General features: G+C 43.2%; 1 protein-coding gene across 2 annotated transcripts in view; it reads right to left on the bottom strand.

The window, feature by feature from the left end:
* The window catches only part of YEATS2 (YEATS domain containing 2), a 40,964-nt gene that overhangs the window by 11,589 nt on the left and 6,961 nt on the right, over positions 1-22,414 (bottom strand). For both annotated transcript variants that reach the window (XM_053389586.1, XM_053389585.1), the window contains 19 exons: positions 21,696-21,807; positions 20,985-21,029; positions 19,851-20,037; positions 18,949-19,182; positions 17,837-17,995; positions 16,405-16,508; positions 14,177-14,284; positions 13,037-13,210; positions 12,151-12,397; positions 11,577-11,738; positions 11,264-11,373; positions 9,926-10,087; positions 9,142-9,315; positions 8,277-8,475; positions 6,470-6,601; positions 5,714-5,812; positions 4,212-4,323; positions 4,009-4,082; positions 1,425-1,504 (listed from right to left, as the gene is read on the bottom strand). In XM_053389586.1, coding sequence (XP_053245561.1) covers positions 1,425-1,504; positions 4,009-4,082; positions 4,212-4,323; positions 5,714-5,812; positions 6,470-6,601; positions 8,277-8,475; positions 9,142-9,315; positions 9,926-10,087; positions 11,264-11,373; positions 11,577-11,738; positions 12,151-12,397; positions 13,037-13,210; positions 14,177-14,284; positions 16,405-16,508; positions 17,837-17,995; positions 18,949-19,182; positions 19,851-20,037; positions 20,985-21,029; positions 21,696-21,807 — 2,674 coding nt within the window. The remainder of the gene's footprint in view (positions 1-1,424; positions 1,505-4,008; positions 4,083-4,211; positions 4,324-5,713; positions 5,813-6,469; positions 6,602-8,276; positions 8,476-9,141; positions 9,316-9,925; positions 10,088-11,263; positions 11,374-11,576; positions 11,739-12,150; positions 12,398-13,036; positions 13,211-14,176; positions 14,285-16,404; positions 16,509-17,836; positions 17,996-18,948; positions 19,183-19,850; positions 20,038-20,984; positions 21,030-21,695; positions 21,808-22,414) is intronic.

A 22,414-nucleotide genomic window follows, 5' to 3' on the forward strand; every position in this document is an offset into this window, starting at 1 on the left:
ATTTTAACAGGGAGAAATGTAAAGTATTGCACTTGGGCAAAAAAAATGAGAGGCACAAATACAAGATGGGTGACACCTGGCTTGAGAGCAGTACATGTGAAAAGGATCTAGGAGTCTTGGTTGACCACAAACTTGACATGAGCCAACAGTGTGACGCGGCAGCTAAAAAAGCCAATGCAATTCTGGGCTGCATCAATAGGAGTATAGCATCTAGATCAAGGGAAGTAATAGTGCCACTGTATTCTGCTCTGGTCAGACCTCACCTGGAGTACTGTGTCCAGTTCTGGGCACCACAGTTCAAGAAGGACATTGACAAACTGGAACGTGTCCAGAGGAGGGCAACCAAAATGGTCAAAGGCCTGGAAACGATGCCTTATGAGGAACGGCTAAGGGAGCTGGGCATGTTTAGCCTGGAGAAGAGGAGGTTAAGGGGTGATATGATAGCCATGTTCAAATATATAAAAGGATGTCACATAGAGGAGGGAGAAAGGTTGTTTTCTGCTGCTCCAGAGAAGCGGACACGGAGCAATGGATCCAAACTACAAGAAAGAAGATTCCACCTAAACATTAGGAAGAACTTCCTGACAGTAAGAGCTGTTCGACAGTGGAATTTGCTGCCAAGGAGTGTGGTGGAGTCTCCTTCTTTGGAGGTCTTTAAGCAGAGGCTTGACAACCATATGTCAGGAGTGCTCTGATGGTGTTTCCTGCTTGGCAGGGGGTTGGACTCGATGGCCCTTGTGGTCTCTTCCAACTCTATGATTCTATGATTCTATGAAGCAGGAAAGTGGGAGAGGAGCTGCTTACACGAGTGTAAGCTGCTCCCCTCCCACATTGCCGCTTCAAAGGGAGCCCGGGAGGAGGGAATCTGCTGCAGCTTCCCCCACCTCTCACAGAAGCCGTGCGCTCTTTAACAGGGCTGCGCGGCTTCTCCTGGCTTTTCTGGGAGGTGGGGGGATTCCCCCACCTCGTAGAAAAGCCCGCAGGAGCCGCGCAGCCTTTAAAGAGGGCGCCGCTCTTGGGGGCTTTTCCCCGAGGAGGGAGAAGGGACTGATGCGGCCAGTCAGTCCCTTCTCCCTCCTGGGGAAAAGCCCGCAAAAGCGCAGGAAGCTTGTGTGCGGCTCTTGGGGGCTTTTCCCGCCTGCCTCCCCCCTGCATTCGCTCCATAGGACGCACACACATTTTCCCTTGCTTTTTAGGAGGGAAAAAGTGCGTCCTATGGTGCGAAAAATACGGTACATTTTATTAAGCCAATATCACTATATTAGAAAAAAGAAAATGGGTATACACATATATATTAAATATAACCTAGGCTTCTGGAAGAGATTTTAAAAATAAAAATCAGCTCCACAAAGGCACAGATTTCCAGCCAGACATTTCTCTGAGGGTTTAAGCTCATTTTTATAGAGCACATTAAGAAGATTTACCTCTGCAGCTCTCCGTTTTCCAATATTCCAGCTATAATATTGTTCCACAGAACTGGCACAATAAGAGTTGGCATCTTCAGCTAAAAACAGGGGGAAAGCACCAAAAAAATATAAATTTTAACAGCTATGAAACTAAATTTATTGTGTGACTGGCTATTCCTGAACATTTTGTTATGCACATCATTTTGCATGAGGGAGAAAGTACAAGTGTGTTGCGTAAATTTCCTGAGCCTCAGAATTAAAAAATAAGTGGCAATCTCATCTAAACACTTACTCCTGTGTTCTGCCAAATGAACGATTCGGAGAGTAGGCGAAATGGCTGCCACAGCAGGATATTCTAATAGCAGCAAATCCCTTTCAGGGTCCCTGCTCTTAATAGACAACCCACTCAGTGAATACTGATTCTCCTGTTGCCTTTCCTCAGAGAAAAAGGCTCAAACTCCCTTAGTTACAAGGCATATAGAACACAAGCACTTTCTAAGTTCATATTATCTTATGGTGACCCAAAGGACAAAGTGAAACAAAAGAGGAAAATGGAAACAAGAGTTCTGATTTCTCAAAAATGAAAACTGGTCAGTCGCATCCATAGTAAGGAATTACCTTTGTCCGTTAAACTAGGCTAAGAAAATCACTTAAGGCCAATTGTGTTAAAAAACAACAACACTGCAGAAAGGTATAGAAACTCTGCTGGTAAAAAGAACCCATAAATGTCAGAAAAGAAAATATAAGAGCAGGAAACAGGCTTTTTGGGGGGGTGGGGGTGGGTAAATAATACAAAGCAGAGGGGGAGAGCATTGTTTCCCAAATAGGAGGCCCACACAATTACACAGCATTTTTAAAAAAGAGGCATTACACATATTTATGGCATCTCCTGTCATTACATTTTCTTTACGCCACCTAGTTTTGCACATTTGCTCCTGCTGTTTTCAAGCTTCCCTCAAGGCATGTAAGGTTAGTTACCAGGGAAACATTAATAGTGCTAACAGTATGGGCAGCTTGCAGGTAGGCAATCAATGCATACTTTAATTAGCAACAGATGGATTAAATTGACAAATGGCTGCAAACAGCTACCAGCAGTGGTAAGATACATATCCCCAGTCTGTCAGTAAGGCTAAGGATTACTGAGACAAGGCATGTGAAATGCTTTGGAAACTTCATAGTTCCTTCCGAGTATTACTGATGCCATTGTCATCATGCAACCATTCCCTGACAGGGATAGCCTAGTCATGGTGAACCGTGCTTTGATAACCTCCTGGCAGGATTACTGCAATGTGTTACACAGCTGCTCAAGTACAACCAGAGCTATTCAGACGCCTGTTCTGAAAGATCTACTCTGGCTGTCTATTTGCTTCCAAGCCCAATTTAAGGTGTCGGTGCATATTTTTAATCCCCTAAATGGCTTGAGACCCCAAGCACCTGAAGGTGGCAGCATGCAAGAGGGGCATCTGCAGAAGATCTCTAGTAATCTGGAGAGGCATTACTTACTTAACAGAGGCATGTTATCCTACCACAAAGGAGAAGGCCTTTTTTGTGGTGGCACCCCAACTTTTTAAGCTGAACTTTTATGTTGTGTGAATTCTATTCACAGTTCAGCACGCTACCACTGGTATCTTCCAATAAGTTGTTAAGAAATATTTTAAACAACATGAAGGATGGATTGCAGCCTGCAACACTTACAACTTGTGCAGAGAAGGTTAAGATAATAATTTATCACTTATACCCCACCTATCTGGCTGGGTAGTGAGATTGGAGCTATACAGAGTACTGAGATTATTCAGATTTCTATGTATTTTGCAAAGAGCATCTTTTGTGGCTTCTTGAGTTCTTTTGCTCTTTTCCATGATGAAATCTCAAAGTTAATGGCCACAGAGGTCAGAGTTCACTGGCAAAGAAATTGTTCAATTTAGTTGTGTACGTTTAAATCTTTCATCTACTGGTTATGACTACTTTTGTTACGTTTGTAATTAGGTAATTTTTTCATGTTGTAAGCTGCCTTGAGCATGGTTTGAATATGGAAAGGTGACATGTACCGCATTTTTCGCTCTATAGGACGCACTTCCCCCCCTCCAAAAATTAAGGGGAAATGTGTGTGCGTCCTATGGAGCGAATGCAGGCTCCTTGGCTTCAGCGATAGCAACGCGAAGCCTCCAAAGCGCAGAGGGAGCGCTCCCACTGTGCTCTGGAGGCTTCGCGTTGCTTTCGCTGAAGCCTCGAGAGCAAGAGGGGTCGGTGCGCACCGACCCCTTTCGCTCTCCAGGCTTCAGAGATAGCCACCTGAAGCCTCTGGAGCGCAGCGGGAACTCGCGCTGCGCTCCAGAGGCTTCGGGTTCCTTTTGCTGAAGCCGGGAGAGCAAGACTCTCCTGGCTTCAGCAGAGCTGCGCAGAGCCCCTTCAGCCAAGCGGGAGGAGAAATGGAAGGGGCTCCGTTTCTCCTACGGCTTCACTGAAGGGGCGCTGAGCAGAGAGGGGGAGAATTATATTTTTCTTGTTCTCCCCCTCTAAAACAAGGTGCGTCCTATAGAGCGAAAAATACGGTAAATAAAATTGTGTGTCTCTGTGTTTGTGTTTTTCTGCAGGTTCTTACTTCTCTCAGCAATCAATGGCACTTTCTTTACTATTGCTGTCAAAAGTTGCTGGAGGTTGTCCAAATACTCTGTCCTGTAAAAAATCAAGAGAGCACATTTTATATTATCGCTTTTAGGTACCTCCCCCCCAAAAAAATATGGCCCCCAGTGAGCAATATCCCTATGGCAACTCATGAAGTTTTAACTTGGCACGAGTAATTACCCAATGACATAGTTTCCAAGTTCAGAACTTTCCTCTGCTTTCACTGTCACCTGACCATCTTGGGAGACAAGCGAACTGCAGCTCTGCCCTGCTGAATCAGGCTCCAGCTTAACTTCAGAAGATAAAAGAATAATTAAAATAAATACACCTGTTAAAAATTTTAAAGACATCTGTAGAAAAATATACATTTGCCTAGCCTTGAACCTGCCAATTAGCTAATAAAAGAGTCAAAGCTGTTATTTATAACTGAATAACTGCAATTTTTATATATTTATAGGACAAGAAAAAGACCTTGAGATGGTGCTGGCTGGTTACTCCAGGGAATTTGTTGCTGGAGCAACCAGGTCCCTGCTTGTCCTCTAAAATATGTGTAAAATCCTGCAATTCATCCAAACAGTTTTAAAATATCCATGCTCTCCCGAAAAGTCTCCATCCAATTCAAAGAAAAAAGAATAATTAGGAAAAAGGAGATGGTAGCAGTGTTGGTGGTGGAACTGAAGTCAACAGCACCGTCTAGAATATTGGAAGAATTTTCTTTTGGAAGATAATGACCTGAAGTTTCATTTTCCACACAAGAATATTTCTGTTCTGTTATTTAGGAAAATGTTTCAGCTGAGACCAGCAGCTTCTTATGGGAGGAATATATTAAAAGCTCATTAGCACTATCCCTAAGACTCCCAAGTGAAACCACTGCTGTACTTCTTCAGCTGCTGAAAAGCATTTTTTAATTAACCACTTCTTAGGATACTGCTTACAGAGAAAAATGCACCCATATTGTTATGCCTCAGCAGTATGTGTCTTTGCATGCATTTTTAGTTCTCGTGCATAAAGGAATTTGACCACGGACATATCAGCGCCTTCTGAGTATCTTGGAGCATTGTTCTACTCTACTGCAGATTTATTTATTCAGCTAACAGAGTGATCCATGCTCTCAGTCCTGCTGTCTTGATGGGGCGGAGGTACCTCTACAATGGTGGGAAAGAGCTTTGCTGGTTGGGGAGTGGGGCTTGTCTGCCACAGAATTCTCTGGAGGCATGGACCTACTGTTGATAGTATTAGTGCCAGAGGTAGTTGGGGTTAGGGCACAAACCAGGGCACTTGAGGGATGGGGCTGGATCCAGAGACCTGACCTGCCATTCCTGGGATCAGGCTTATCAGCTATGCCTGGAGCTAGTGTAGTTAATTCTCTTCCCCACTGTGTTACAAAATGGGAGATCTGCTGGGACAAAAGAAGAAGAAAACCAATGTGCCCACTTCACTCCCCCTGCCCCCTCCCGTTACCACTCAGTTTTACTAAGCTCAGAGCCACATTTCTGCATGTACATTTGCCATAAAAGTATCAGGCTGGCAAGTCTTTGTATCCAAGTCAGATCCTGGTAAAAATGTACACAGAAGGAAAATCAAACATACAATAAATTAGATTACAACCACCGATAATGATGTCAGTGATTTTCCACAGGTGAGCAAGGGCAAGGTCTGATCACAATAACAAATAATTTTACCTTTTGCAACAGACACTGCAGAAGGGCTTGGAACAACTGCATTTGTTGAGGTTACGGGTGTAACAGCAGACACTTTGCTGGATGAAAGTGATTGTATCACTGAGAGAAAAGAAAAATACTGGTTTCACATTGATATGTAGGCATTTTCAACAAACAAACAAACAACAAACAAACAAACAAACAGCTAGACCATTGTATTGATCAATTATTTTACTAATCCTTAGTGGAGATGCACAGATCAATTGTTTATAGTATTTTGGTGCAGAAACTGTAACTTGTTTATAGTAACTTAAGTCTATAGTTAAGTGTCAGTAGTGTGTGTTATGTATCACATAACAACAACTGCACTTGGATGATCATGCCTTGGCTTAACATGTTAAGATATGAACAAGCCTTTTGAGTCTGTGCACAGATCTGCTTTGTACAAGCTGGCAAACAAACCAGGAAGTATCCACCTGACCACAGTTTCCCATTTCATCTAAACCAGGAAAATATGGTTATCAGCTTTGGAACAATTCAGGCTATTCTAGTTTGAAGTTGGCTTAATAACCTGGATTGTTGCAAAGCTCATAACTATAGTTTCCTGGTTAAGATGTAATGGGAAACTATAGTAAACAGACTTCATAACTGGTCAGTTAGTTTTTTGCACAATCCATATCTTAGTTTTTTAAGCTAATATATGGTTACCTAAACTGTCCAAATACTCTCATCAAAAGCATCTGTACACACTTGTAGTCTTGCCAAACTGCATTTTACCTTTGTTCACAGGCATCAATATTGTTTGGACTCCTCCAGAGGCAGCACTCACACCAAGTTGCTTGAGTTGGCTGGGAACCGTCAAAATAGCTTGCTGGGGACTATTTTGACTGGAGTGGATCTTTAACAATCCTAGAAAAGAAGTCATGCTTAAAGAGAGTTCTTGCTCCTTTCTGCACAAGAGACTATGAAATCAGCTCTTCTGTCAACAGCAACAGCAAAAAGGGGAGAGATGCTGATAACAATCACTAAGGAAGTCTGACAATTAAACAGTCAATTTGTAGCTACAATTGAAAAGTCATAATTACAAAAAAAAAATTAATATAGCTGTTTCTGCAAAGATAGTGTTTCTAAAGCAGTGATGGAGCGATGTACCACTGATAAATACTGCCTATCCAGAATAAAGTTCTGTTATTTAGAAATGGAGTTGAACAGGTAAATAATGTTGAAGAAAACACACTTCATTCTTGTGACTGAGGATTTATAAATTAAAGATATCAAAAGAGAGAAGAAGAATAGTAGCAGCCGCAGGGAAGCCAAATCAGACTGGCAATTGAAATAACCATCAGGAGCTCTTGATCACATAATGTCCACATTAAGTCTAGTTGTGTGTTGTGAAGGCCCTCTCAGTCAAACATCCATGTACCCCTCTAGGATTGCAAAGGCACACAGAGAGGGGTTCTCAGCAACAGACCCTCAGCTGTGGAATTCCTTTCCCTTGAAAACATAGGTTTTTGCCTATCTGCGCATCTTCTGGAAGCCGTGGAAGAGTTTAAGAACTCCGCACCCTTTTAGCAGTCACAGATGCGGAGATTAGCTGCACCTTAACTTTTCCAAATAGTTACTTACATAAAAAAAAATTAAACCACTTGCTGCCACCTCAAAGTATTTATTATAACTGCTTATATCCTGTATCTAAAAAAAATTCCCCACAAAGTGGCTTACAAACCCCCTCCCCCATAAATAAAAACAATATAAACACAGATTAAATAAACCAAGGGAAACAAGCAGAAAAGCACAGCAGCAGCAGATTTTAAAACTGTCTGACAGAAATAAAGTTTTGGTTTTTTCCCCAGAAGAGGGGAAAGTTGGTGGACTTTCCAGGGAGAAGATTTGGCAATAGTGTTGCCACCACTAAAAAGGCCACATCCTCGGAACTTGCCAATTGGCACTTTATTAATACTGGGTCAAAGAGCAGATGCTACTCAAAGCTCATGCATATGTGTGAAGGCTGACCTCAAGATATCTTTAAACTCCTAAATGGCCTAGAGACAGACCAAACACCAGCACTTTTGATTTTCTTTTGAAAGAGATCAGGCCACAAATACAGTGGCCTAGTTAAAAGGTAAAGGGGCCCCTGACCATTAGGTCCAGTCGTGGCTGACTCTGGGGTTGCGGCGCTCATCTCACTTTGTTGGCCGAAGGAGCCGGCGTACAGCTTCCTGGTCATGTGGCCAGCATGACCAAGATGCTTCTGGCGAACCAGAGCAGCGCACGGAAACGCTGTTTACCTTCCCGCCGGAGCCGTACCTATTTATCTACTTGCACTTTGACGTGCTTTTGAACTGCTAGGTTGGCAGGAGCAGGGACCGAGCAACGGGAGCTCACCCCGTCGCGGGGATTCGAACCGCCGACCTTCTGATCGGCAAGTCCTAGGCTCTGTGGTTTAACCCACAGCACCACCCACGTCCCAACAGTGGGCTAGTTAGGTGCTCCCAATTCTGCCATTTCCGCACCCAAAATATCAATGCATTATAGGTCTAGATTGAAAAGGTATCAGGAGCAAAGGAAAGGGAATTTTCCTTACCTGATACTGCAGTTTTCCCAGAGGTTGGGGCTGGGGCAGCCACCCAAGAAGCAATGCTTACAACCGCCGATGCATTTGTTTTATTAGGCACAGCCGATGCTGCTTGCCCCTGGTTGGCAGAAACTTGTGGCTGCTGTCCAGACGCCTTCACTACAGGGCCTGCAGCTGGAGATGAGCTAGAACTTGCACTGTCCACTTGCTGTGTTAAAAGGATTGAATATTGGGTTGAAGAACAGCAGCCAGCACGAATTACGAATTCATTCATCCCTTACGAACTTAACGTGGAAGTACACATTACCTTCGCAAACTTGTGCTTTTAGACATGCACGTAACCAAGATTATGTGGGGGCCTCTGTGAAGTGCCCCGAGATCTTCGGATGAAGGGCAGTATACAAATTTAATGAATAGTAATAACAATCTGTAGGAGAGAATCACAGAGTGAACAGGAGAGCTGCTTAAGCCCTCCTCTGCCAGCTGATCCACCCTGGGATCTGTACGCTGCCTGGAGCTCCACTGTGGGAGGCAGGAGAGGTGTACATGTAACAAAAGGAATAAAAATTCTGCAAATTTCTTTGCAAATGCCGCAGAACTAGAGGAGTCAGGGGTCAGTGGCAACCACAAATATTGAACTAAAATTCATCTCAGTAGTTTGGGTGAATAAGCCAAGCCAAAATATCAAATTGCACCAAGTAATTTCTTTTCTTTTTAAGTAAAGCTAGTAGCAAGCAGGACGGTTTCTGAAAATTTAAAATACCTTTTACTTCAAGGGAATCAAAACTGCTGAAGTAGAAGATTCTAATTTCATAGACTACTTTCCTGAGCGGTTGCACTTGCACTAGAAACCTGACATAGCACTTGACCTCACCTGTGCAACTCCATTTGTTGGCAGAGTCACGGACGACGTTGTCGCTGCAGTGATCACTCCACCAGATACTCTTAGCACAGTGGTGCCAGGTTTTGAGAGCTGCGACGATGCTGGCAAGGTTTTCAGTGTATTATCGGATATTTTCATCAGTGATGCCTGTCCACTGGAAGCTGCCTTTGAAATTAAAATAAAAAATGGAAACTGCAACTTCCTATGAATCAAAGGTTTGCAAAAAATGTGATGAAAACAAGCGGGCAATCCTCCCAATCTGTTTTTAAATGCTTTGGGATGGGCCTGGAAACACAGAATACCAAGAAGAAAGTCCCACTGGGTTTGATGGGATTACTTTTCTTTTTCTGTACAACAGATCAATACAGTTACTGTTTGGAAAGCAATTGAAAGTAATTCCTTGTTTCTACTTCCCCACTCCCAATCCCACTATTCTGATGAGGAAGTCGAGAACCATTTTATGGTGTTGAATTTTTCCTTTGATAACGAAAGTCTGCAATAAAGGCTGAGATCCAGGGAGCTACTTTAGACATCCCCAAGGACTTGGGCCTGCCCAGCCGCATTTCCAACTATTTCATTTGGATAACTGACCTCGCCCGCCCCATGTCGTATCACAAGCACCTTTTGAAAGCCCCCTCCCATTTCAGAAGTTACATGATATGTAGGCATACTGAAAGGGCTGCTGTTTCACAGTACACACAAGCCCAAAGCCCCCTTGGACCAGTTGTGTGTTTGCTCTTTCAATCCCAATCAAAGTCCTAAACATGGAAGTTACCTGTGCAAACAGAGCTGCTGTTTTGTGTCCAGTTATCACTTTCAACGCCTGGTGTCCTTGTGCAGATGGTGTCCCAGCACTTGCGTTACCTTGCACAACTGTTCCAGATGTTGCTTGTTTCGCAGAACTCTGGTGAGATGGCTGGCCAACTAAAAAGGTGCCCTGGACCAAAGAAGGAAACTGCTACAGTGAGTGCCCCAAGGACTCTGCTCCCACCACCCCCAAAGAGAAACCTCTCTAAAGAAGAAGTCCTACTGCAAATTCTGGCCCTCTCAGGTTTGATTTTTTGACAGGCAAACTGTTTTGCTCTTCCAATAGCACTTATCTGGGGGATACCACCTCATCTCAGTTAAGAAACTCAACAACTTTCCCCAACCTGATGTTGCTGGTCTCCCAACTCTCCTCATGCCTGGCCATGACCTTATGGGACTTATGGGAGAGAGCTGGGAGTCCAACAATATCTGGAAGGCGACAGGCTGTGGAAGGCTAATTTTATTTTTATTTATACATTATCCTGTCAAATGGTTTCAGATGTTCATAAAACACGCCTTCCTCACTGTTTGTTTCAATGAATTCAGCCTGGCCACTGGCATACTACATAACACAATTGCCTCCTGCACAACTATCACTATTACATTTTTGCTATGGAGACAAGAAAGAATGTCAACACAAACATACATTTCATACAATCCTTAAATATATACAAACATACCTACATTCAGTCCCACAAATGTATGTTTGTATGCTTGTATATTCGCAATATGTGTGTATTTTATAATAAAAAATAATAATATTTTTTTAAAAAAGAATGTCAACGCAGATTCACAGAGACTGTGCTTTCTCAAGATAAGGGCCCCTTGTAGGCCAATTCCCGCTTCTTAAGCCTTTAGGCTCAAATATAAGGCATACTCTAACCAAGGAGTATATCACCAACGTAGGGACCTCCACATATTGTTGGGATTCCCAGCAACCATCAGCCAGAACTTGCATGGCCAGTGGTTAGGAAGGGTGGAAACTGGAGTCCAGCAAACACATGGGCTTTCCCTACTCTAACCAATTGTATTAGTGACCTAACCTAGAGCCACTCATGTTTTACCTAGCATCCAGCAACACCAGAGATCAACAGAAGGGCGTGGCAAAACTCATGGAGAAACCCCCACCCCCAACTCCAAAACAAAGACCACAGTGACTGTAGAAATGGAATGCGGATGAAGAGAACTGGTCATGCCTACTTCCTGAAACTCTGAGTGCATTTCCTTTTTTTTTTTTTTGGATGACAGCTAGAACCATGGGCCCATATGATGGGCCTTCATCCCAGAAAACTGTATTATGACTGACCTGTGGTGTTTGCTTGAGGATGTAGGACGTGTAGGTAAGATGCTGTGATAAGCCAGTACTTGTGCTTTGGGCTGCTCCACCTCCGCTTGCTGAAGAGCCTGACTGCAGATCTGGAACAAACAAAACAATCACATATGCAGGGGAGCCTAGTCCCATTATGCATTTGAACAAGCTTCAAGGAGGCACCGTTTAACAGTTGTTGCCTTTAGGGGAACGCCGCGTGCCCAGACTAGGGTAGCAGCGTCTACTCCATTCATGTGTTTTAAGGAATCACTACACCAAGCACATTAGATTCAACCCGTTTAACACTAACTGGCATTATTTGTGGCTCGCAGAATGGCTCCTTGAGGTATAAGCAGCAGCTTTCCTTTCCCAGAAGGGTTCTTGCTGTTTGTGGTAAGGTACAGCTTAGTCCCGGGAGGCAGATTTGCCAAGTTGGCCAGATTCGTGGCTGGAAGTTGCAATGTTGCCATCACTGAAAGGAAAAGCAGAAACAACAAATGAAGATCACCCAGGTTTACAGAGACCGTCTTTTGTCAAACACTATTTCAAATAGGAACAGACAAAACCAGCAATTATCTTTTTCTGTATCTTTTTTATTTATTTCCAGAGTACTTTTTTTGAAGATGACGAGCCAATGCACGTTCGCAACCCACAGAGGCGCATCTGCGCACACGCGGGTTGCGATCTGGCACTTCTGTGCATGTGCCAAGTGTGATTTAGCGCTTCTGCACATGCGCTACTGCCGAAACCCGGAAGTAACCTGTTCCGGTACTTCTGGGTTTCAGCGGTCCGTAACCTGAAAAAATGCAACCTGAAGCGTCTGTACTAATTAACTGGTTCCATGTAATTGTTTCTGAAGGTGTCTGCAAATAAGATAGCTTTACCTGGTCCTTGGGTTCCACTTTTGGGAGCTCCTGAGGGCACCTGAGCTTTCGTTAAAGTCTGCACAGGCTGAGCCACAATGGTCCCTCCACCGCCACTCACAATTGCTTTTGCAACTCCTTGCGTTACTACTTGCTTTCCACCAACGGCCTTTGTGACTGAAGGGCTGGATTTTGCTACTAGTATCTGCCCGCCACCGATAGCCACGGCTTGTTTGGGTAAAGCAGACCCAACTGGAACACCAATGACCTACAGTAAAACAAATTGTGCCCATTAGAGAGCGGGAAAATACGAAAAACAATATGGCATTACAACAATCAAACAAACATAGGTGACTCAAAACCTAGCAATCATCAATTAACTCAGTTTGATTATATGAACGTTATACCACTTAAAAGCCCATCACAAACCAAAACATATCTATGGATAACAAATATAATAACCTTTCTAAGGCACCTGATACAATATTACTGCAATGGGATTTTAAAAATGCAAAAAAGTCAGCTGCACAAACTGGGCCTGAAGTGGCAGCTGTGTGAGAACAAATGCAGGACATGCTACCCAGATGCAAAATGCAGGTTTACAAATAAACTATATGGTTTCTGAACTGGTGTTTTTCCACACTCCCAAAGCACTGACTGTGTCTTTAGTAGAGACAAATTCAGTTATTTAATTTAGGCACGTCTGTACTTTCATTCATCCACCCAAAAAGTTTTAAACAAACATATAAATGAAATCAATTAAAAAATTTCAGCAGTTGAGCACGGCAGGCAACTAAATCCAGGTTCGAATCTACATCTGCACACCACAGCTTGAAAATAGGTTGGGATGACCTACATCCAGGTGAAAAGAGCCAAAGGAAATCAAAATAAATGGAAACTATTTTACCTTAGATGATGTGGATCCCTCTCCGGTGCTCACAATCTGCTTCTGGGGTGACAAAGCAATCATGTGACTTCCTTTCACCGTAACGTATTGCTGCACTGAGGTCTGAGAGGTTGTCCCAGTCACTGGGGCTGGAGACTGTTGAGGCAGTTCTCCAGGCTCTTGCTTGATTATTACCTTCATATAAATCAAGTGGAAGGGAAGAATTTAATCTCTACTAAAAAAAACAACATAAAAGCTCTCACACCATGGCTGTCTATTTTTTTTACAAGAAACAAATAAGTTGCTTGATTGAGCACTAAGTAATTCATATATGACTGTCCCTCAAAAGTTCATAGTTGCCTCTGTATCCTAAAACCAGGGGACACGGTAAGAACAGCTTCTGAGAGAAGTTACCAGAAGAGGAGTACATTTGCAAAAATATCTGAAACATGTCTGGTTTGCCCTGAAGTGGTACAGTGGTACCTCAGAAGTCGAACAGAATCCGTTCCGGAAGTCTGTTCGACTTCCAAAATGTTCGAAAACCAAGGTGCGGCTTCTGATTGGCTGCAGGAAGCTCCTGCAGCCAATCAGAAGCCATGGAAGCCCTGTCGGATATTCTGGTTCCTAAGAACATTTGCACTTCCAGGTTTATGGAACACTTCCAGGTTTGTGGCGTTCAGGAGCCAAAACATTCGACTCACAAGGCGTTCAGGATCCAAGGTACGACTGTATAGTATCAGAGCTCAATCTCTTAGCTCTGGGCAGACCAGTTGCCAAATATTTACTGATATATAAAGACCAGGCACCACACATATTACTTATATATTAACATTATCTTCCCCCAAAGAAAGTCAGTTGCTTGTGTGACAATAAAAAAGAAGAAAAAGGTGGTAAGGTAAATTTGTCAGGTCATTATGTTCCCTAGACACTATGGAAAGAGCGAAACAAAAATCAGAATGGGTTCTTTCAATACTTGGGCAAGTTTGCTTTGGCTAGTATTTATTTGCAAATAAAGGTTCTATCTATCTACTTGAGCAAGCAATAACAAAAATCTCAAAAGTTAGAAGGACACATTTAGAATGCTTTATGACAAATTGCACTGTTAAATGCTGCTTGTACTGCTGCTACACATCTCAAAGAGAATAATAAGACTTCGAATACCTTTGTAAATGTTCCAAATCCTCCGGTCACAGATTTAGGACTTTGTACCTTGGAGTGACTCCCAATTGGACACAGAGGCGGCATGGTTGCAAAGAGAGAGTCTTCCTGCTAGAATTACACAAATCAGACAATTAAGTTAACTATGCAATTATTATTTTTTAAGCACTATGATACATGAACTGAGATTATTCAAGACAAGGAACATAAGCCAACCCGGGCCTGCAAAAAGTTCTGGGTTTCATGGAGAGTTAACGACACAAAGTTTTATTACCTTAAAGCTGTTGATTCTGTTTTGATTCTAAAATGAAAGAGAATCTAAACTTCTAACAATCGTACCTTTGTTTATTATAGCATACGTTATGCTGTCCTCCTTTAAATACTGAACTTTTGGTAATAAATGTACTCAACTCAACAGTTAAAATGACAGATGCGAAAATAATGTTTAGTGCATTTAACTGGTTAGCAGCCCTAGTTAAGGTAAAAGGTAAAGGTACCCCTGCCCGTACGGACCAGTCTTGACAGACTCTGGGGTTGTGCGCCCATCTCACTTAAGAGGCCAGGGGCCAGCGCTGTCCGGAGACACTTCCGGGTCACGTGGCCAGCGTGACAAAGCTGCATCTGGCGAGCCAGCGCAGCACACGGAAACGCCGTTTACCTTCCCGCCAGTAAGCGGTCCCTATTTATCTACTTGCACCCGGGGGTGCTTTCGAACTGCTAGGTTGGCAGGCGCTGGGACTGAGCAGCGGGAGCGCACCCCGCCACGGGGATTCGAACCGCCAACCTTTCGATCGGCAAGCCCTAGGCGCTGAGGCTTTTACCCACAGCGCCACCCGCCAAGTGAGAGATCCTCACTTTTAGGAGGGCTTCAATTCATTAAAATCTTCCCAAATGCAATGAGCTTGTTACTGAACGCATGTTGTTCATTACAAATCACCATCATTAACCTGTGCCAGGTTTGGTTAAAACGGCAAAGAACTTGCTACGCAGAGATGCTTTCATAAGTGACAAAGGAATGGCTTTCTCTACTACTTTTGCATTAACACCCAAATTGCATAGGAAACAATTCTAGACAAAAATTATCTCGTTTTAAATGCTAGAAGCAGTCTATTGAAACACACAACAAGCTTATATATCCCTTCTTAAGATGATTTAGCTTATGGTGAATGTTCTCTTTTGTAAGCAGTAATAAAAGCAAGTATTCAAAAGTTCCAAATTCTGCTACAAATCCATCACCTTCTGAAGTACCATTTATCTGCAACAATCTAGTTCTGTACAATCTAGATTTCTTCCCCAGCCCAGAAGTATACTAACATTATTCATCTGTGTCAGCTTAAAAAGCCAAATGAATTGCTCCCAGTGCTTCTCTACTGGCGAGGTTCCCAATCACCACTGGCTATTTGGAATCTCTTTCCCTCACCCCAAATGTTTACATAAATATTATTTTGACAATGGTAGCTATAAAGTTGTCAAGTGCTACCTCTGTTTTCCCTAAATACAAAATTTGTGCCTACACAGAAGACAACACCACACTTAACAAGAAATGCACTCAATAACCTCAGCTTACTTGTTGATTTTTGGAAATGTGAAACATGTTGCAACTACGGAGATTGTGTGTCTTCCACCAATGTAATTTATAAATAGGCCATGCCCAGACTACCCAGTGAACCATTTTTTTCTCTGGCTGGTGAAGGCAAGTTCATTGCCTTACACTGGAGGGAAAAACTGCCCAAGTCCCTAATCCTATGCATGCTTACCTAGGATGTCAGCTCTGCTGAATTCAGTAGGACTTACTTAGAAATAGAGAGTAATAGTAGGACTTACTTAGAAATAGAGAGACAAGCAAATGGGCATTTTGGCTTCTCCAAACACCACTGAAAAACAGGGCCGTGAAATACAGAGAAAATTGTGGTTTTGGTGGGAGAACACTAGGGATAGAGCACTTAAGAGACATTTGAAAGCAGACCCAACATAAGAGATGTTTGGGATGCAGAAATAAAACACTTAACCATGTTTTTAAGATGTTTTATCGCTTACTGCTTGCCACCCTGGGAGAAGCAGTAGGATATAAATTTAATGAATAAATAAAATGAACCAGAACTCTACATATAGTTTCCAGAAAAAGGCACTACACTGCCATGGAATATCAAGGAATAAAAGACAAAATACTCCACTTGAACAAGTTTCTAAAAACAAAACAAAAACAGAAAAGCCAAACAAACAAATGTTACCTTGACAGCAGAGGTTACCAAACTGCTCCCAGGGATCTTTGATACCGGAGATGCTGTCCCTTGAGAGGCTTGAGAAACACTTGAAGCCTTACTTCCAGGGCTCCCTATATATTGAGAAATAAAACAGCACACATTTGGCCATCCTGGTGTAGCTCCAGTGTGTTCTAACAACTGTCACATTACAGCTCTCTGAACAGAACCATCTTTTCCTTGCTAGACAACTGGTGGAATGGAACACCTGCTGCCTGCTTGCAAGGAAGGCAACATGGCAGGTGGTTCACAGGCAGAGGGGGACACCATTGCTTCCCACCCACAAAGCCACAGAGAGGACGGGTGCTCATCTGCCAGTCTGCTTCCCATTTTGCTAGAAAGCAATACATCTCTTCTATGCCCACATGCTGAATGCAGCCCCAGAGAATCTACAGCTCTTCCAGGATTAGGCACAAATCACGTGAGAGATGGTTGCCACCATTTCCTACACACTTTCCCCGTCTCTCAGCAGTGTCTCTGAGCTGAAAAGTTCTGGGTGCAAAAGTTCCCCTCCCCCACCTTCAGCCCTCCAGATGTTTTGAGACTACAATTCCCAGCATCCCTGACCACTGGTTCTGCTAGCTAGGGATAATGGGAGTTGTAGGCCGAAAACATCTGGAGGGCCGAGGTTGAGGAAGCCTGTGTTACACTGTAGAGCAGAGAAGCGCAGGTAAGAAAAGTGAAGAGCAGTAGCTCCATGGCAGGGCATCTGCCTCGCATGGAGAAGACCCAGGTTCAAGTCCCAGCATCTCTAGGTAGAGCTGTGAGCGACTCCCTGCTGAAACCCTGGAGAGCTGCTGCCAGTCAGTTTAGACAACTAGATGGACCACTGGTCTGACTCAGTGTAAGATACCTTCCTATGTTCTTAGCATGCACAGAACACAAGCACTTTTACAGGAACTGCCTTCAGTGAAGAATGTTTGCAGTTGACTAATATATGATGGTATGTCTAAACCTGCAACAAGCTACTCGATGCAACTAGGATGGACAAGCAATTCACTTTACAACAACTGCTTGTCCCTGGCAAACTGATCAAAGAGAATGGAAGCGAATGAGGGTAACAAAGCACACTATAAGGCAGCCTTCATCAACCCAGCGTCTGCAAGATGTTTTGGATGGATGTTTTGTTGTAGACCAAAATATCCAGAGGGTTGAAGGCTGTTGTAAGGTCTGTGGAGTAAGGAGTCTTAGGAAAGGAAAATACCTTTTACAAACAAAACAAAAGTTAGCGAGGGAGATGGCTGTTCCACGGGTATCCAGCAATGACAATTAAGACATGAGCGAAGCACACAAGGGGTTAGGGGTTATTCTGAACATTCTGCCTCAGAGGCAAATCAAGGCACACACTGCAAAGGCTCTGGAAAGGAGAGCACATTCTTCCCCACCCGCATCTAGTCCACACCTGTGCTCGTGGCTGCTGCCCCAACCGGTTGACCAGGCTTGTCCACAATAACGTAAGGGTTATTGACTACAGGGGTGGCAGCCCCTTGCTTCATATGCACTGGAGTGGAAGTTGGAGTTCGAGGTAGTGGAGAAGGACTTGGGGTCGATATTGGAGATCCTAAGGAAACAGAAAGGGATTCTTCATTGTACATGTCAGGCAGATATCCAGAGGTGTCAGTTGCGTAGTGACGATAACAACAATAGCAGCAATTTGCAGAATCAATTCTACTGCAAGCGTAGAAGCAACTCCATGAAAATCAGGCACCTGCTTCAGAAACAGGCTTTCGTAGAGGAAGTTAGAACACTGGAAGATGCTACTTTTTTCCATCACAACTTCTACAGCAAACTACAGAGGACTATGGAAGGAATTATCAAGGTAGTGCTAAGGAGATTGCTCCAGATGGAAAAATCTCCCTCTACTTCCCTTTCCCCCAACAATCTCCAAGCCAAGAGCAGGGCTCATTAACAGAATCTGGCCCTATGTGCCTATAAGGCTGTGGGCTTCTTCTTGGACAAACATTGTTCATCCCCAGTAGCATTTTGCCCCTTATGACCTACAAACTATAGAATTTATAACCTGGAAGACAGGGGCTCAATAGACTAGGAGCAAGACTACTCCTAAGTATGGAGGATGCATATGTGACATAGCGTCTCCGTGAGAGACACCATCTCATGCTTCAGACTTGACTTGTGTGGCACTCCCCCACCCCTCCTCACAACATACAAGGTTGTAACTGTACTCAGTGCAAGAAGAAGAAGAAGAGGAGTTTGGATTTGATATCCTGCTTTATCACTACCCGAAGGAGTCTCAAAGCAGCTAACATTCTCCTTTCCCTTTCTCCCCCACAACGAACACTCTGTGAGGTGAGTGGGGCTGAGAGACTTCAAAGAAGTGTGACTGGCCCAAGGTCACCCAGCAGCTGCATGTGGAGGAGCGGAGACGCGAACCCGGTTCCCCAGATTACAAGTCTACTGCTCTTAACCACTACACCATACTGGCTCTCAGTATGAGCAGGCAGTTTATTCTTATCTTGCTGTACAACACAATTCGATGCACAAACCAAGCCATACCTGACACAATCTTGCAACTCATGGTGATGGGCTGAAAAGACTTGCCTGGAGACTCAGCAGGGCTTGGGATTCGACCCTGAGGCACTATTTTGCAACTAGCAGCAATTGGCTGAAAAGCTGAGTTGCCGTGAGAACCAAAAGTAACTTTCTGTGAAGCCAGCTTTGTGGGAGTCCGTTCTAAAGATGACGGCAAGGAATAGAAGGTCGTATGTCTTTCGGCTTCAGATCTGAACCCTGATGAATAAAAGGTTTTTTTTAAAAAAGCGTTATGAAGTGTTTCTAGGCAGAAAAATCAAAATGTTAAAAACAACTTTGTTCCCTATTTCTGTCCCTCAGAATGAGCTCTCAATATTTGATAGGCCACCATCTCCTAAGCAGCGTAGTGTTTTCCTATTCAGACTATTTTTTCCATAAAAAGTTTCTCTCCTTGCACACCCACTGAAACTGCACGTCAACTAGGATGTGTCTCCAATATGCTTCAGTATCAGAATTTATTCATCATAATGTACTCTACAACATAACACTGTTTAGAACAAAGGAAACAGCCTTATACCTAGTCAGACTATTGGTCGATAGAGTCTACACTGATTGGCAATAGCTCTCCAGGGTTTCCCCAGCCCTACCTTGAGATGGTCAAGGACTAAACCTGGGACCTTCGGCATGCAAGAGCTATGGCCCTTCCCAATATATGTTTGGGTGGATACATACTATGGATGGACAGATCAGCCAGTTTCCAGTCTGGGTCAAATTCTCCTACACCTCTAAGACACACACATATTATGTTGACTTCCCCCGCCCCCCTATTAATATTTTTACTGAATTTTATTTTTAGTTAATAAACACAAACGCAACTGTTAACAACAGAAGGGCCAACTAAAGTAACACCAGCGTTTTTATTTTACCTTTCTCAGCAGAAGTATGCGTAATGGATTCATGCATCTGCTTTATTGGTGAGGATGCTTTTACAGGTGCTGGCATATTTAATGGCAAATGCAACGAGGTGGGGGCATCAGAAAGATCAGAATCTGAAGACTGGGAGAAGACATACTCTTCTCTAAAAGAATGCCGGTGCAATTCAACGTCCACCACCTTTCAAGAGAAAAACAACTATGGTAAGGCAACTGATGACAATACATTTTTTTAAGTGTGCAGAGAGGGACTTCACTGCATACTTAGATACAAAGGACACCAGTTTCTAAACCTTTTGCACCCATCAACAGAAGCTCCTGGTTTGGGGGAATTGTGTTGGTTTGCTTAAAATCCACCTGAACTCAAGCTCAAGTAACCTAATAGTTAAGCAACCAACCACAGAAGCAGGTATTGCTCAGAGAACATCAGCTAGTCATATGACATCAGGTGGATCTGATCCCCATCTGAACCAGCAGGGCTTACATTCAGCATTGTTTAAAATCTGCCATCAAATGCAAGCCATGCTGCCAATCTGCTAGGGAAGCTATTCCCAGGTCTGCTTTCAGCAAACATCAAATCCAGTTGGGATCTCCTGAGTGAACTTGACCCCAGCTGTGCAACTTGTATTCAGCGCTGAATTTAAATGCTTTACTTGCAAAAGGAACAATCATGAGTGCACTCCAAGGCTTCCAATTGCAATGCTCCCTTTGCAGATGCAGTTTTACGTGACACACACCTGACATATGACTTCAGATGAGTGACTGGTGGGTGCAACTGGAATAAAATTGCCTCGACCAGATAGGGTCGCCTCTCAGGCCTAATTTGGCCTGCAGGCCAGAGGCTTCCCTGCCTGCCTTAAGAGGTCACAGAAAATCCTGCCTAAGACCAAGAGCAGAAAGCATGTGCATCTCATGTCAATTCTAAGCAGACACTTATGGCCAACCCAGTTACCTGTCAAGAGCAGCACACAAGTTACAGAGTGTACTTTCAACATGTAAACTGCTTGATAACTATTTTTACTGCTCATACTTTGCGGGGCAGGGGCTGAGATGGCCAAAGAAAGTGATCACTGTTTCCATTCTACAGTTTTACAAGAAAAGCCTGAGAAAACTTTTTAAAAATCATACCGTTTCAGCACCTAGCGTCTGTAGACCTGTGTATGTCCTATCCAACTGTACGAAACAATTAGGAAAGGAAAAGTTTAGGTGTCTTTGTCACAAATATTAGCAAATATATACACATACACAAAACTTAAAGAGACACATAGCAATAAACAGAACTGGCCCTGCCAATAGGCAGAGTGAGGTTTTGCCCCATGCAGTTGGTTTGGGGTGCCACAAAATGCCAGAAAGTTGTTCACTTTTTAATTTCTTATTTTTGTATTTTAACTGCAGAGGGTAGGGGTGGGGAAGAGATACATGTAGGGTTTTCTGTCTCAGATGCCAGAATGACTGGCATTGGATACTATGCACTTTGACTTGTGTGAGCCTGGAGGGCTATTTGCTGTTCTGTTTTAGGTTCAGAGATTTCGTTACAATCAAGTAGTATATAAACTTTGTTAAATAAAATAAAACCAGTAAATAAAACACAGTGCCCTGAAATTACCCCAAAGCAAACTATAATAAGAAAAAAGTTAGGACTCTTCTAAAAGCCAAGCAAGAGGGAGCCATACCTATTTCCCTGAGAAGGGCATTGCATCACAGAAGACACAACTATTCTGAACCATAAAAGGACTAGCATAGAAAACAGGGTTTACTGTGTTACTTCTTGTGAGAGCAAAACAATAAAAATACAAAGAGAGTATTTTCATCTATGCATTATCACTGCAGCGAAGTTACCTTCAGATGGTGTATGATATCAATTCTTTTGTTCCGGCTGTCTTTGAAATGAATCTGAACCCTGACAGGAAACTCTCCCCAGCCCCGTCTAGTCAGGTGGAAAGGAGGCTCTCTAGAAATAAGGATCATTTTTCAAAACAAAAGTCTTCCACTACATACAAGATACTTCTGAGCTTGGGATTTGGAGGTGCAGAACAAGCAACAAGGCCCACATAAGGTGAAAGACCAGCAAAGAGTTACCATGGTGATATTCAACTATTTGAGACAGTGCCAAAGAATTTTAAGGATCTTAAGAAGCAAACATACTACTCAAATTTTTCAAGCCTCCCTAATATTTGCAGTCTTGGCTATTTGACTTTAGAAAGGTTTTATAATCTGTTGTCCTCCCTATGTTGTATGACAGTTCCCCTCAGAGGTGTCTGGCACCTTCATTACACAGCTTTGGGCAAATGCTAAAGACTCTTTACCCTGGATTTTGACACTTGAGATGTATATTTTTAGGACCGATCTTATTTTGCTAATGTTGAGTTGTTTTAAATTGTTTGCAGTGCTGTTTAATATTGTGTTTTAATATTAACGTTGTGTTCCTCATTTAGTATCCCGCTCCCGTTGCTCTGTCCCAGATTTTGCCAACCTGGCAGTTCGAAAGCACACAAGTGCAAGTAGATAAATAGATACTGCTGTGGCAGGAAGGAAAAACAACATTTCCATGCACTCTG

This window comes from Podarcis raffonei, chromosome 5, assembly GCF_027172205.1.
Source record: "Podarcis raffonei isolate rPodRaf1 chromosome 5, rPodRaf1.pri, whole genome shotgun sequence".
Lineage (NCBI taxonomy): Eukaryota > Metazoa > Chordata > Lepidosauria > Squamata > Lacertidae > Podarcis > Podarcis raffonei.